This window comes from Macrobrachium nipponense, chromosome 12 (assembly GCF_015104395.2).
Source record: "Macrobrachium nipponense isolate FS-2020 chromosome 12, ASM1510439v2, whole genome shotgun sequence".
Classification (NCBI taxonomy): Eukaryota; Metazoa; Arthropoda; class Malacostraca; order Decapoda; family Palaemonidae; genus Macrobrachium; species Macrobrachium nipponense.
Window position 1 is genome coordinate 51,575,787 of NC_087205.1, and position 17,502 is coordinate 51,593,288.

General features: G+C 39.9%; 1 protein-coding gene across 1 annotated transcript in view; it reads left to right on the forward strand.

Annotated features, from left to right (window-relative positions):
• LOC135224527 (nucleolar protein 6-like) overlaps positions 1–17,502 on the forward strand; it is a 254,757-nt gene that overhangs the window by 196,284 nt on the left and 40,971 nt on the right. Inside the window, exons 18-19 of the mRNA XM_064263598.1 lie at positions 8,990–9,240; positions 10,039–10,289. Coding sequence (XP_064119668.1) covers positions 8,990–9,240; positions 10,039–10,289 — 502 coding nt within the window. The remainder of the gene's footprint in view (positions 1–8,989; positions 9,241–10,038; positions 10,290–17,502) is intronic.

Consider the following 17,502-nt stretch of genomic DNA (forward strand, 5'->3'; position numbering starts at 1 on the left):
ATACTTGTAATGAATGCAAGGATTTGAGTGCGGAAGAATGGAAATCTCTAACTTCTTACTTGAAGAAGTTAGAAAGAGACAGGGTGAGGAGGTCTTCTTCCAAACCTTTGTCTAGTTCTGTATCTAGCGGGGTTATCAGTAATATTATACCCTCTTCTCCTTTTACTGCCCCATCTAATGTACCTGCTCCTTTATTAGAACACACAGATTCGGCATCTGAGATTGCGAATCTTAAAGCCGCCCTTCGGAAAATGGAAACCAAAATGGCGGCCATTGAAGGTAAGCAGTGTGATTATAGTGCTGTGGATAGTGATTTAAGTATCCCCAGTGCAGTGGAGGGGGCGTTTGATTGTCTCCACAACGCTCCCAGGCCTAGACCTCTTTCAAGCTCCCAAGCCCAGAGGAGAAGGAATGTCAAAAGCCGTAAGGAGGTTGTGGAGGATCCCCAACAGTCAGACGTCCCTTCGGCATTTTCTGTATCGCCACAGAATGCCATAGAACGCTACAGAAAAAGCGTTCTGCGTGAGTGTTTCTCCTCCTCGGAGAATTCTTCACCTAAAAGAGGTTGGAGATCGGCGGATCTTTCTCGCCCCCTGAAAAGATGTTTGGGATGAACCCAGGATTACTTCTAGTCCTGAGCGTTTTCAAGAGGAGGACCATTCAGTAATCAAACAACCGAGGGTAGACAATAATGAAGAGACTAAAAGAATCCTTCGCACTATGCAGGATTCCATCACTTCTCTTGTGGGAGTTCTGTCAAAAGACCCTCCCAGAAGGAAAGACGATTTCCTGCCTATTAAGAAGTCTAGGCTATCGAGGGTTCAGACTCGCCATAGAAATTTGTCTTCCTCTGATTTGGAATCGGATTCATCAGCCTTGCATAGGCCGAGCAGGATCCGTTCTCCTGTCAAACGCAAGACGCCAACGAAACGCGTAGAGCCTTCCAGGCGCGAGACGCCAGACAAGAGCGTCGAGTTTTCTAGACGCGAAACGTCAGCCAGGCTTGAAGCGCCAGCCAGGCGCGAAGCGCTTTACAGACGCGAGTCGCCAGTCAGGCGCGTTGAGCATTCCAAGCGCGAGACGTCAACCAGACACGAGACGCCAGTGTGCATCGAGGCGCCAAGAAGACGCGAGCTTCGAGATAGGCGCGTGACGCCAACCAGAAGCAGGACGCCTCCCAGGAGCGAGGCGCCAGGCAAGCGCCAGGACGCTACGAGGCGCGAGACGTCAACAAGAAGCATGACGCCTTCGGGCAGGAGGAGTCGCCAGGCAAGCGCGAGGACGCTCCAAAGCGGGTGACGCCAGCCAGAAGCATGACGCCTCCCAGGAGCGAGGCGCTAGGCAAGCGCCAGGACGCTTCGAGGCGCGAGACGTCAACTAGAAGCGTGACGCCTCTCAGGAGAGAGGCGCGAGGCAAGCGCGAGGACGCTCCAAGGCGCGTGACGTCAACCAGAGGCGTGACGCCTCCCAGGAGAGAGGCACCAGGTAAACGCGAGGACGCTGCAAGTTGCAAGACGCCAGCCAGAAGCGTGATGCCTCCCAGACGCGAGGCTTCTTCTAGACGTGAGGCCTCTACTAGTTATGGGGACGGTATTGTTCGTAGTCCTTCACCTACTAGGAACATTTCTCCTAGAGCGGCTTCTCTTGATAGAGAATCGTTCAGGAAAGAGCGATCTCCTTCTAACCTTGAACTTGAAGAGATTTCTGAGGAAGAAGTTTCAACTAACGAGGGACTTTCCAATTATAAAGTTTTAGCCTCGTTACTTCTTGAGGAGTTTGCGGATTCTCTTAGTCCTGCAGCTCCTCCTTCGCCGAGATCTCTGTTTTCGAGCACAAAAACCCCGAAATCCTCGGCTTTCTTAAAGATGAAGCCGGCGATCTCAATGAAGAAAGCCCTCCAGTCTTTAGATTCGTGGCTTTTATCTAAAAAGGAAACTTTGAGAACTGTTTATTGCTCTCCTCCCTCCAAGCTGACGGGGAAAAGAGGCATTTGGTATAAGACAGAAGAGGCGATGGGATTGATGCTCCCCTCGTCTGCAGATTCAGATTTCTCGAGTCTTGTAGAGTCTGTGAGAAGACAGTCTCTCAATTCAGCAAAGGCGTCCTGGAGTATGTCGGAATTAGATCAGCACCTTAAGGGAATTTTTCACGTCTTAGAGGTGTTCAACTTCTTGGATTGGTCTCTTGGGGTGCTGGCTAAGAAGACGAGTGAGCCAGATTTTCTTGATCCAGAAACTTTGCACAGTGTCCTATCTTGCATGGATAAGGCTGTGCAAGATGGTTCTGGTGAGTTGGCGGCTCTTTTTGGATCTAGAATGTTAAAGAAAAGATCTCTTTACAGTTCCTTTCTGACGAAAGGAGTTTCTCCTTCTCAGAGGTCCGCTCTATTATTCGCACCTCTGTCAGAACATCTGTTTCCTTCATCTTTAGTGAAGGATGTTTCGAGATCCTTGTCGGAAAAGGCTACGCAGGACCTTCTTGTACAATCTACAAAGAAAAGTAGACCTGCAGTTACGACTCAGAAGAAGGTGGCTCAGACTCCAGTGGTGCCCTTTCGTGGAGCCCCTTCAACTCGATCAACTTCGAAGAGAAGACCCTTCGACAAGCGAGGGAGGTCTTCCTTCCGCTCTTTTAAAAAGAGCAAATAGCAGCCATGTCCTCCAAGCACAGGTAGGGGCCAGACTTCAATACTTTCTGGATGCCTGGTCCGTAAGAGAAGCAGATCCCTGGACTCTGTCTGTCCTACAGAAGGGGTACATCATTCCCTTCGTAGACAGACCTCCTTTGGCAACATCTCCGAAGGATTTGTCGACGAGTTACAAGGACCCTGGACTGAACGAGACTCTCCTTCAGACGGTGGTGTCGATGAGGGACAAGAATGCAATAGAGCTAGTGCAAGATCCTTTCTCCCCGGGGTTTTACAACCGCCTTTTCTTGGTTCCAAAGGCTTCTGGGGGATGGAGACCCGTCCTAGATGTAAGCGTCCTGAACAGGTACGTGGAGAAAAAGAAGTTCTCCATGGAGACTTCAGCTTCAGTTCTGTCTTCCCTACGTCAGGGAGATTGGATGGTATCCCTGGACCTTCAGGATGCTTACTTTCATGTTCCGATTCACCCATCGTCAAGAAAATATCTAAGATTTGTTGTACAAGGACAAATCTTCCAATTCAGGGCCTTGTGCTTCGGCCTATCGACCGCCCCTCAGGTATTCACGTATCTGATGCGGAACGTGGCCAAATGGCTTCATTTAGAAGGGATAAACATCTCAATGTATCTCGACGATTGGCTAATCCGGGCCACGTCGGAGAAACGGTGTTTGGAGGACCTACAGTCTACTTTGAACCTAGCAAAGACGTTAGGATTACTCGTGAACCTCGAGAAATCTCAGATGATCCCCAGTCAGAACTTAGTCTATTTGGGGATTCGGATGGATTCTCGGGGTTTTCGGACTTTTCCGTCCCAGGAAAGGATTGCTTGGGGATTACAGAAAATCTCGAGCTTCCTAGAGAAAGAACGGAGTTCGGTGAGGGAGTGGTTAAGTCTTCTGGGAACCCTTTCCTCACTAGAACAGTTCATTTCGCTAGGAAGACTCCACCTTCGCCCTCTTCAATTCTTCCTAAGAAGAATTTGGAGTTGGAAGAACGGGCAACTTTCAGTATTCCTCTGGAAGTAAAGAATCATCTGAAGTGGTGGATTTTTCCCTTAGAAAAGAACGAGGGCTTGTCTCTAGAAGTTCGGAACCCAAACCTAATCTTGTTCTCAGACGCTTCAGAGAAGGGATGGGGAGCGACTCTAGGGACAAAAGAAGTATCAGGCCAATGGAGGAAGGATCAGCTAGACTGGCATATAAACTCCAAAGAACTTTATGCCGTTCTTCTAGCTCTAAAAGCCTTCGAGACAGAGGTGTTAGGTCAAATGGTACAGGTCAACTCGGACAACACCACAGCGTTGGCCTATATCAAGAAACAAGGGGGAACTCACTCTCTTTCTCTGTTCCATATAACAAAAGAGCTGTTGTATTGGGCAAAAGAAAAGAAAGTGACTCTTCTCACAAGATTCGTGAAAGGAGAGAAGAACATCAGAGCAGACAGGCTAAGCAGGTTAAACCAAGTTCTCCCCACAGAATGGACCCTTCACATTCAGGTGTGTCAAGCTCTGTGGTCCCTGTGGGGCAGTCCACATATAGACCTATTCGCCACCTTCCTATCCAGAAGGATAGAGAACTTTTGCTCCTTAGTGGAAGACCCGAAAGCGATAGCGGTGGACGCCATGCTGCTGGACTGGTCAGGCCTAGATGCCTACGCCTTTCCCCCCTTCAAAATGTTAGGAGTGGTGTTAAGAAAATTTGCGGCATCAAGAGGGACGAGACTAACACTCATCGCTCCCTTTTGGCCGTCTCAAGATTGGTTCACAGAGGTACAGGAATGGACAGTGGACTTCCCAAGATCTCTTCCACACAGGAGAGATCTTCTCAAACAACCCCATTTCGAGAGGTACCATCAAAACCTCCCCGCTCTCGCTCTGACTGCCTTTCGACTATCGAAAGACTTGTCAGAGCGAGAGGCTTTTCAAGCAAAGCTTCAAAAGCAATTGCTAGAGCCCGGAGATCTTCAACTATTCGGGTCTACCAATCAAAATGGGATGTTTTTAGAAGATGGTGTAAGAAGAATAAACTGTCCTCTTCCGATACCTCTGTGACCAACGTAGCTGATTTCTTGATTTTCCTTAGGGAAGAATCAAAATTATCAGTTTCTACCATTAAAGGTTATCGAAGTATGCTTTCGGCCGTATTTCGAAACGGAGGTTTGAGAATTGCAGAAGATAAAGACCTCCACAATCTTATTAGATCTTTTGAAACCTCTAAAACCTTTTCTCCTCGCACTCCTAACTGGAACCTAGATGTAGTTTTGAGATTTCTATCATCTAGTAGATTTGAACCTCCTCTCAACGCGTCGTTTAGAGATCTAACGAGAAAATGTATTTTCTTGTTGTCGTTAGCGACTGCGAAGAGAATTAGTGAAATACACGCTCTAGATTCTCGAGTAGGATTTAAGAGTGATGCGGCAATTTGTTCTTTCCAGACTCTGTTTCTGGCCAAGAACGGAACCCGAACTTCAAAACCTGGCCAAAGAGTTTTGAAGTTAAAGGACTTTCAAATCTAGTAGGAGAGGAATTAGAAAGATCTTTATGTCCGGTTAGAGCTTTGAAGTTCTATTTAAAGAAGAAGAATGAACTAAACGGATGTAAACAAAGCCTGTGGTGCGCAGTTCGGGATCCTAGTAGACCCATGTCAAAAAATGCATTAGCATTTTTTGTGAGGAGCATTATTACGGATGCTCATAATGACTGCACTGAAGACTCTTTCAGGACTCTCCGAGTGAAGGCTCATGAGGTTAGAGCGGTAGCCACTTCATTAGCATTTCAGAAAAACATGTCTTTAAAAGACATTGTGGATGCGACTTACTGGAGGTGTAATTCAGTGTTCGCATCGCACTATCTCAAGGACGTTAAAGTAACATATGAAAAGTGTTTCTCTCTGGGTCCTTTTGTATCAGCCGATACAGTGCTGGGGCTGGGAGCACATAACGATCCTTAGAAAAATTTGTATTTGTTCTAATTTTTGATAGTACATAGATCTACCTTGTGAGACGAGTTGTTGGTTTTTTCTGCTGATTAGTATGCTCGCTGGCGCACGGACGTCCTAGTTTGGATCAGTGGGGGAATCAAGAGACGTCTTACTGGCTAGATTGTACAAACATTTTTTTTTTTATTTTATTTTTATTTTTGTACTTTACTGTACGAATGTTTGTGATTCGAGTTTGTGGTTGTTTGCAAGAGGTTAGGGGATAACTTCTTGCAATCTTGGAACTAACATGGATAGGTTGAGGTGATCGGGATCGATGTTGTGCTCCTTATATAGGCCTTGTCAAGTAAGTGGATAAGCACCCACTGACGTAGTCCTTCCAGGATCTACCAAGTAAGCGGGTAAGACCCCTTTGGCAGAACCACAAGAACTCTTAGCCATAGATCAATATCTCGCTGAGGCTCTTGAGACTGACTAGACTCCTGGATTGTATTCATGAAGTCTTCAGTCTAAACAGGTAGGAACCAAGGTTTTATTTATTTATTACCTACAACGATAGTTGTGATTCCTGTTTGATTCTGTATTTAGCTGTCTCTTTCCCACCTCCAATGGTGTGAATCAGCTAAGTATATATCTGACAGGTAAGTTAAATGTATAAAAATGATATTGTTATTATACAATAAAGTTTTATACATACTTACCTGGCAGATATATACAAAATTATACCCACCCTACCTCCCCTCAGGAGACAGGCGGTATAGAAAAAATATGATAGAACATGGGAATGGTTCCTAGTCCTGCCACCCAGCGGCAGGTAAGTAGATCACCTGACCTACAGGTAGCGTGTGCGCGAAATTCGAATTTCTGTCGGACGACGGAGTCAAATAGCTAAGTATATATCTGCCAGGTAAGTATGTATAAAACTTTATTGTATAATAACAATATCATGCTTACAACTACTAGTGAAAACTAATCTGGTTAAGCCTATAGTATTCAGGTACAGCCATTTTCTCTCATACAGTTTCAGTCTGTTGCATATTTTTGTTTATAATACAGTATAATTCATATTTCAGTAAGAGAGAGAGAGAGACTGTTTGACTCACATCAATACAGGCAGTTCCTGGTTATCGGTGGACTCTGTTAATGGCAATCCAGTTTTATGGGGCTTGTTTAGTTCCGGTTATTGACGCCTTAGACATACCCAACAGAGGCACCATTAACCGGATATCTGCGCCATAAGTGCTATTAATTGCTGAGTTTCAGTTAATGGCAGTTTTCACTTACCAACACCCTGCTTAGATGGAACCCCCGTCAAGAACTGGGGACTGCCTTTATGTCAAAATGTTTGAGTTAGGTCTACACCCCTCTCCTGCTTATCTACCAGAAAAATATTGAGGATTCCACAGAATTTATAAAATCTTACATAATTTACTAGTATATTTTACTGCATATTTTCCTGATTATATTGAAATGCAAAAAGTTGGTAAAAAATGATTGACAAAATAATGTCACATTTCTTTTTAGAACTATACAAAACAAATAAACATACATGTTACATATTCATGGAAATTCTCTCTCACTCTTTTCTCAGTGAGAGAGAGAGAGAAATACAACTAATAAACACAGAGCATCTGAGCTACAAGCTTTGTGATTGGTTATTTTGATATTTCAATATAATTTCAATATATTGATTCATCATCACTTAAATACAGAGGGGAGAGAAAACCAGGTTATTACCAGCGCAAAGCTTAATAAGTGTTCTCTTGACCCAGACTTTCATAATTCTCTCTCTCTCTCAGTTAAGAAACACATGTATGTAATTAAATGTGCATTTAAAAAATACATTTTATTGATATTTTTCTGTATTTACATTAATACTAATATTTGAAAATCAAGAAATAATTTTTTATCATAAAAAATGGATTTAGTCACAAAAATAACATAAAAACACAGTATATTAATGAGTATTGCTTGATGAATAAATGAACAAATGACCAAATTTTCCATGAATAATTTGAGATAGAGTTCCACAGGAAAATCCACTAAGTGAAACTGTGAATAGGTGGCGGACAACATTATAAGCATATTGAGTGTTTACAGTTTGGTATTGACACCCGTAGATATTTTTACTTGCCCTCATCCAGATTTATTCATTATCCAACAGCCCTTGGCTCTATCAATCCAGGTAAATGAAATATTACTGTATCTTTTGACCCTGATCCAGTGGTGTCAGATATTGTTGAGTGTCAGATAAGGAAGATCCAGATAATTGAGGGACTTATAAAATCATTTGTGTATTCTATTGGTTGGGTTTATTGTTTTTTGCTGAATGCTGCACTTTCCTACCATCATTGTCAGCGCTGTATTCAACTATATAAACTTGAATGTTAGGCAAGATTCTTAAAAATAGTGAAATTTTCATTTTGAAATTGGTTATAAAAACTTGACATTCATGTTAAAACACCCAGCCTCCACAAAATGCAGTGGGCAAAAACTGACTGAGGCATAAAAAATGGAGTTATTTATCCTTGACTACTTGAGGGAAGGTAAATTATAGGAAGAGATACGTCTATAAACCAGTTTTAATTCATCTGCTTTCTTCTACTTTTCAACTGGCGAGCCTTTGTCTTGAAACATATAGCTAAAAAAATATTAGGTACTACTGTAGAAAGAACCAGTTTTAATATGAAAATGCTGGGTAACAGTACTTGTCAGAGCAAACAATGTGGGAATATGTAGTGTAAGAACTGTGTACTGTACAGAATGTAGGATCCCAAAAAAAGTAATTTTGTAGTTGAAGTGTGCCCAAGGATCAACAAGGCATTTGCATAATGAGATCAGTGGTTATTTTTTAGCCACCAATATGGACATATCATAAGGTTAATTGGGCTTAATTTGAAGCTAATCTTGCAAACATTTTAGTAGTTTTAGATTATTTTTACCAAATCAGTTCAGTTTTAGGGAAGAATATGGGAATATGGCAAAATGAACAACTGAAAGGTTCCAGTTCTTTTTTGTTAAGCAAAGCTGTTTTAATCTTCCATATGGTAACTGCATACTTCTTTTATGTAGTTCAAAGAAATATACTTTCTAAGCTTCCAAATTATTGTATAATAATCTTCATGAGTACTATTAGCCATGACTGGTAATTGGCATATTTAGCAGGAATCCAGATTTTTTACTCATTCAGAAGTCTGTTTACAACTATGGAATTGTCCAAAAAGTCTAGTATGCACCAGCAGAACAAGCTCTGAAAGCTGAATAAGTGTGAAGATGTATCAATACAAATATTAATGTTCATTTGTTAAAATTTAAATAATTTTAGTAATAAATTCTTTGTAAGGTGAAATTTGTTGTAATCTCTACTGCAAGTTTTATGTTGTATTTCCATTTTTTTCTCTCTTAGTGTTCAAGCAGAGCACCCAAGTTTCAACTGTGGTGTGCGTCTTTGTAAGCGATGGGTAGGTTCACAGCTTCTGCTTCCACATCTCCCACATATGGCAGTAGATTTACTTGTGGCCTATTTGTACACCAATCCTGCTCCTTATGATGCACCTCATACTCCACATGTTCTTTTTGTGCGTTTTTTGGCACTACTGGCTCACACGGACTGGAGGACAACACCAATTCTTGTCAATCTTCAGGACACATTTACAGGTAATTTTTTTTTCTATGCTTACAATTTAGTAGTAGTACTGTATTTTTTAAGATGATATTTGTTCTTTCCACTTTCTGTATATACCAATTTTTCCCCTCTAAATTAACATTTGAAAACAACGGTGAAGAAATACTAGTGGTAGAATATGTGTGAATATTTAACAGAACAGGAGTAGTAAGGCTTTAAAGCTAGAAATAGTTAATTTCTCCTGCCAAGGGCTTCTGGTTTGTCAGCAGAAAGAAAGGAGTAAAATGCCCTACAGAAGCAAATTTTCAGTTGGTGTTATAGTATTTGATCTGGTGTCATAAGTGCAATGTTCATTAATGCCAAAAACAAAAAATCAGCTAAAAACATTCCAAAGGGTTTTACTGATTTTTTGTTTGGCATTGGGACCATTACAGTTCTGGCTCCAGATAATTTATAATCATTTGTTCATTCAAATAAATAAATATGTCAAGATGACATTGACTGATATTTCTTTGGTGAGGTGTTTTGTCAGTTAGTAATTACTGCCTTATGATGAACTTTCTGAATTATATTACTAAGTACAGTACATTCAAGTATATTTCTTAAGTTTTTACTGACATGATTCTCTGAGTGTATTTGCATGCATGTTTAATCTTTCACATCTGTGTTACAAAGGGTATGCTAAGCCTTATTTGTAGGCCTAAACAATTAAGTATTGTACATTGCTGATGGAAAATTTCCAACAGAAAAATGTTTTGCTTTGTATGTTAAATTTTTTGCTTTTTTGAGATGGAATGAAGAGTCACTAATGCAGTTCAATTTTATTTCAGTTGAAGATATTACAGAACTGAACAGAAGGTTTACTTCTGAACGTTCTAGTTTACCATCCATGTTTATAGCAACTCCATATGAACTTCGAGGCTTGTCTTCATCAGAAAATGCCAGTTATCGGTATAGGCTTGCCTCAATGTGGACCATGGAGTCACCTTCTTTACCAATTATTTATCGTTGCCAACAGTTAGCATCTGCTGCTCATGATTATATGGTGAATACCATGCTCAAAAACTCTTTTGATATTAAGGTAAGGTATTTGATGTATGCATAATACATCATTTTATAATGAATGTTTTGATTCTGGACCAACCTCTGACAGAATGGCTTGGCCAAGTTAGATTATGACATTTGAGAGTTCATTACGCCACTTCATAAAAAAGCCTTAATTTTAGTTTTACAAAATCATATTTTTTATTTTTTATTCAATTTGAATGTTGTGATCATTAAACTTCATTAACATTTGAATGAAAGGCAGACATCTGGCCATATTCTAAACCATTACTAACATTTGTTCATATGAACCCATTAATCATAAATAGCCTTACAGGCAGCCCCAGTTATCGGTGATCCGGTTTATGGCACTTGTCTAGCGATGACGATAACTGAATTTTTAGCGCCGATCCCCACTTACCAGCACAGATAACCAAAGATTGATGCTATTATCACTGATTTTCTGTTATTGGCAATTTTCAGCTATTGTCACTCCATCGGGAACGGAACCCCCACCGATAACCCGGGACTGCCTATTACATTTTAACTTATCCAAGCTGCACCAACTTGAATGATATTGAAAAATGAAAGACCCCACCCTGCATGCCCTGTCCAGACCACATGAACAGACACATATGCTGCTTTGCTTCCCTGAGATCAAATTGTTTTTGCTGTTATTGCTATATTCTATTTATTTTCATTAAGTCATTCTCTTCATGATTACTTCCAGTACAGTCTGTGATGTTTTTTTCCTTGTATTATTTAAATAATTATTATCAGACTTTTGTATTTTTGCCTTCCATGCAGTTGCTTATTTGCTGCCATTATGTTACTGTGAGTACTCTGCTTTTAAGGACTTGGACTTGTTCTGTGGACCTTTTATTTTAAAGTGTTTTCAACTCTATGACTCTTGATCTTTTTCCTGAAGACTTGGTTCATTAGTTGGGGATAACCTGACCTCAACCACCACTGTAGCTGCCAATCTCAGCTTGTGTGCTTTTGCCTCATCATCATCATATGCCAAGCCTGCTACTCAACTGAAATGTCCATAATAGACCTCAGTCATCCTCAAGTCATCACCTTAGGTCTAGTACTCGACAGTGCTATCAATCCTCCCAGTGGTTCTCAATTCTCAGTCTTTTACCTAAAGACTTGGCTCAAGAATTGGGGATAAGCTTACCTGAGGTGCTACTGTAGCTGCCATTCTCAACCAAGTGCTTTTGCATATCAAGATGAACTGCTAAGCCTGCCTCTCAACCAAAGGCTGCTTACAGAACTTAATCTTTTTCAAGCCATCATTACAGATTTTGTATTCCTAGGCTAAAAATGTCAGATATGCAGGTAAGCTGCACATACAATTATAACAAGTTTAGATCCAGTTTATAATATGGGATGTAGAATATACACTGGAGCTTTTAAATCCTCCCCAAGCTCTTCTGTCAAAGTCAAAAGTGATAAACCCACATTAATGGCTTCATCATAACCTATTACTACTAATTTATATTGCAGTAAAAATACAAGCTGGTGATTCATGAAAAAACTTTGATTAAAGGGATAAATTTCCAAGTAATCACTTACCACCTTTCCTAGTAAATGCCAATAGACTTTGATTCAGTAAAAATCAATATAAGATTTGCTCCAGTAATAGAACTGTTAGCTCCTTGGACTGTGCAAAGGATACAAACTTGTACACACAAAATATTCATATAAAATTATGCATATACGCCAAAACAATAAAAAAGCTGTGCAGTAGTACATAGAAGACATAAAGGTCTACATCATGCAATATACATTGATGGATCCAAATCTCCATTATACAAGGGATTTGCTGCCATATCACCCCACAAAACACAGGTGTTTTTTTACCCAACAATGCTTCTATTTTCATAATGTTGAAATTATATCAAATCATTTCATAATTTCATATGAGTAACTTAACTTAGCAAGTAATTATAGTTTCCTCTAATGTTTTTGTGTAGGTAACGATCACACACACATATTCGTATAGTTATTAAATATCATTTCTTAAAAACCCTTTATTATCAGTACTAAATGGGAAATTATATGGCACAGTCAATGTGATAGTAACGAATTTAAAACAAATCATCCCCAGCTTTGGAATATAGCATTCATCATCAATAGACAGGCACATGCAAGTAATTTTAAGAAGTTTTAGAATTGTCACTTGTTTAATGCATGGGTATTTGATGAATAGTCCATGTGATCAAATCCCTATATGTATAAATTTAAGAGTAACAATAACAGTTAAACATGTTTTATGCAACTGTCCAAAATATAATTAACAACAATTACAAGTTTTGGAAACAATTGAGTTAAAGAAATTTTGTCAGAATCTCCATCATTATCAATTAACCTAATTCTAGAATTTTAACAATTTTAGTAAATAACACATAAACCCTAGCATCATTGAATACAATCCCTTCAGGCTAACTTTGTGAGAGCAAAATTAATTTTCTTGGTAGTCTGGTTAAACAACGTGATAATAATCCACAATGCGCTCAGTCCTCACATCCAAATCTGAGTTCTTTCATGTCTTGCAGCCATGCAGTTCCATGTAACACTTTCAACATAGTGGTTGGGTACATTCACAGTAAAATCTTCAGGTAGAGATGGACAAAAGAGATAAAGTTTTACCATCCCTAATGATCTCCTCTCCCTCTTGTTATGGTCAGTCTTCAGGAATTGTGAAAGGTTTGGGAGGCCATCGACACAGAACCCTGAGTTATGTGGGTTTGTCATTTGGTTACCATCTTTTGATATCCAAAGGTCATCTACTGTTTCTAGTGTTAACCTTTGAATCTGAGTCCTCCAATCCAGAGAAGATTGTCAAAACTTCGACAAGAGAGGTTGTACTTTACCACAAGTTGTAATGTATCTTTGCATATATTTTCCTCATTCATGTAAGCAGAAATGCATACTGTAAGAGAGGAAGATATTATGTTTATTTTATTTGTATTTAGGAAAGGGTTGTTTAGTTATTTCATTTATTAGTTTGTAAGTTTACATATAATAGCTTTTAATTACCGACCGTCGGTTATTTTGTTGATCCAGTTGTTAGCTGAATGTGTTTGGTTGTTGCTCAGTCGCTGTCATGAGAGTCGTTCTCGCTACGTCGACCAGTGTAAGGTTGTGGAGAAATGATTCACGGAACTCAGCATTAATTAAGACAATGTCCCTATGGTCTCTGAGAAGTCATTGGGATCTATTAACCTGCATGCTTGAGTATTCTCAGGTCAGAGTCTGTTTGGGGAAGTTACTTTAGGAGATATGCATATCTAGAATAAGGGTAATTTTCTTATAGTGTTCTTTGAATGAGAATTACAAAGCAGAGACTGCTGAAATCCAGTCTCAACTTAATTCAGGCCAGATAACCAATTTGTATTTCATAACAACAGTAAGTGTATACTCATTAATGTATACAAAGCAATGTAATGTTTTCAGATGATATTGATAATCAGTGAAGCCACCTGGGTGTCATAGTATAGAACGTAGGCTACAATTTGGTTAGTACGTTTCAAGTCACCTTAGGCCATACGATCTCTTGTGATTTGCAATGCTCCACTTCTTACTAAGTGAGTAGTAATAAAAAAGATGCAGTTTCTCAACAATGAAGTAGTCTTTGTGTTGTGCAAATGGTTATGAAGAAAATTCAGCTGGAGAAGTAGTGATACTGAATTTGGCACTTTTATTGTGCAAGAAGCTTTACAAGGTTGGAGAATGATCATACATCTCAGTCATCTCAACTAGTTTTTTTTATTCTTTATTCTCTTCTAGATGGTGACCATGAAGAGTGCAAAGAACCTCAGTGAAATTCCACTGCTTGTGCTTTCCCATGTTTTCATACCCACAACTCCACTCAGCTGTAACCTCCTATCTCACAGTTTTCATCCGTGCAGATTTGAGTCTCCTACCCTTCTGGTGTGCACAGGAACCCAGCTAGTGCTATCACATACTATTTCCCTTACTCATTATATCATAAATATGGAACACACCTAATAATTTTCCTTATTGTATCATATTTCACTCTATCCTGCCATGTTCTTTAGAAGCTTGTATTTCAAGTCAATGGCCCTGGTAGGCATGTTTCATATGAATAGCAGTTCATCATTAGTTTTTACAGTCTTGCCTTTTCTAAAACAAGCTTGGTCATTTCTAATCATTTTATCAGTTTGTTTCTCCACCTATAACAGTGAGCATGCAAATTTCAAGTCAATGGCCCCAGAGGTCTGGAGAAACTAATCCTTTATAATAATGTAATAATAATAATATAGTAATAGTAATAGCAGTTTTATCATCAGTTTTTAAGTTCCATTATTGCTCAATAGTATGTCTTAACTTGGATATTGGATCCATGCAACCCTTGCCTTTTCTAAAACAGCTTGGTCATTTCTAATCATTTTATCAGTTTCTTTCTTCACTTCAGACAGTAAGCATGCAGAATTTTTTCATCTTGACTAATGAAAGTACAATGTCTATGATAACCACATTGAATCAGGTCGCAATTTTTTCGCTGTCTCTTCACTTCAGCTAAAGCCATCTTTCAGTCATACCATCATAACCTCTGTTTAAAAACCCATTAAAATCATCCATCAGTATAGCACAGTCGACTCCCAAGATTTGATTTGCGGGCAATAGGAACCACAATCTCTGCTAGTAGCTAAAATCCACAAATTCTTAACACCAACACCCCTCTAAAAATGCTTATAACCGCCTATTTTGATAGTTCAAACACCAAAAAATTCCTATTTTAATAATTTAATCATGAAAAATGTATTTAGTCACTAAAATCATATGAAAATAGTACGGTGATTGGATATTTCTCTTTGAAAAATTCCACAAATAGACAAATTTTCCACTAATAATGCAAACATACATTCCACAAGAAATTCTGTGAATAGGTGAAGCCGCGAATCCAGAACTGCAAATAAGTGGGTGGGTCCTCTGTATTCAGAGTCTCGGAATGATTGACCAGTAGGGGCTTCACCTTGCAATCCCCACTGGCGTTTGAACAAAGTGCGAGCGTAAGCCTGTCTTCATAGGCTTATGCCCGGGTAGCTTCTTCTCTCCCTCCGTGATGTACGTTCGAGGAGGCATTTTTTTCCAAAAAAGGCCAGTCTCATCACAGTTGAAGACTTGCTGAGAACTGTAGCCTTCCTTGCTCATCATCTCGTCTATCGTCTTTTTAAAGGCTTCGGCCGCTTTCGTATCTGAGCTGGCAGTCTCCCCATGCTGCACCACCGAATGGGTGCCAGTCCGTTTACGGAATTTCTCGAACCACCCATGCGAAGCCTTGAAGTCTGGGGTTGGCGTTGATGTCCCTTCTCCTCCGTCCTCTTTGGCCTGGGTAATCAAATCGCCGAAAATAGCGCTGGCCTTGTGGGAGATTGCCGTTTCCATTATCGTATCGCCAGTGATTTCTTTGTCTTTTATCCAGACAAGAAGCAGCCGTTCCATCTCGTTGTGCTTGTGGGTCCCCTTGCTGGACAAAATAGTGACGCCCTTGGAAGGTGTAGCTGCTTTAATGACATCCTTCTGCTTAAGGATGGTGCCTATTGTCGACGGATTTCGGCCGTATTCCTTGGCAATCACACTCAATCGCATACCAGCTTCATACTTCTTGATAATCTCCATCTTTGTCTCCAAAGAGAGCATTCTCTTCTTTCCGTGAATTTCAACTTTCTTGGGACCCATGACTACGTATATACTGTACGTAATTTACGTACAAGTAGAGTAAAGTTCTCACACAACACGATAAAGTACGTATACTGCAACGAAATCACTTAACGAATTTACGTTAATAAACTAAATCGTTAGAATGAACGAATACCACGTGCGTATGATAACGATGCTGGTACCGAGTGGCCGAGGCACGCTGCTACGTCGTAGATGCATGATGGGAAGGATGCTGACCAATAGGAGAGAAGGATCTCATGGCGGTGACTAGCATCAGGAACCAATGGGAGAGCAGGAGGATGGTGGCGAGTCTACTAAGTTGGCGGGGCGTGAGTTTCAAAATTGTTATCGGTGGTCCAGTTGAATTTCGGACTTTCCAGCAACAACCTTTCGTATCTTGAAAAATTTTTGTATGTAGAGCTGTAAAATTTTTCGTGTTGGCTTTCGTATCTTGAGTTTTTCGTAAGTTGAGCCTTTCGTATCTCGAGGTACCACTGTATATATATATATTATATAAAATGCTGTATAGGTGAGGTAATCTGAGAAATCTACAGAGATAATGGAATATTTAATGTTTTTTGCTTCTTTTTATGTTCATCCTTGAAGGGCGGTTACTAAACATAGCAGAAACTCTGATTGGCTGTGTTTAGTAGTAGCCCCTCAGGGTTGAAAGTAACCTTAAAAAAAAAAAGGTAAATTTATAACTATCTTGATAAATTACTCAGATTATCTCATCCATATTCTTCAGTCAAAAAATTATACAAGTAATCGCTCAATTATCCAGATCTTCATAGTTATATAATATATATATATATGTTTAAAACAAATTTAAAACCACTCTCTAATGATTGGCAATGCAGTGTGGCCTCAGGAAAATGTTGGTGACAGGGCTTACATTCTTGAAGAAACTGAAAAATGGTTTGGGTGTCAGGGGAGGCCTGGAGAAATTTCAGATGACTGAGCACCATGGAAGAGGAGGAGCAGTTAGGCTGTAAAGAAGAACTCATTCAGGGAAAGGGTTGTTTTGGAGTGGGTGGAGGAGGGTGGCAGTTTCCCTGCCAAGGATGGCCTCAAAATGCTGTGGGATGGGTGGAGAAGGGAAAGCAGGCATATGACTTTTTGTTTTATGGTTTTACATTTTTGCATTTTCCAATTTTTATTAGAGGATATGTACACTACTGCACTGTAACTAAACAAAAAAAGAAAAAAGAGATATGGTAGAGAAAGACAGAGAGAATGACAGGTCCTAGTTACGTTGAAGCCTATAACACACTTTGCTTTTCATATAAGCAACTTACCAAGTAATTACATAGCTAACATTTCTAACACGCATTGCAACTTTTTTCAAATTCACACTAGTGCTTTGTTTGCTTTTGTCTAGGTGACAGTCCCTGCGACTATCTGGGCACACAGGAAACAACTTGGCAGGAAAGCTCAATTTGTTCTTGCCAGCTTTGGTGTAAATATCAGTCTCATTTGCAGCAGCTTTTTTTAAATACCCAGTTGTTATTTTGCATTTGGTGAGGTACAATTACTTGGTTTTGGTTGCACAGCAG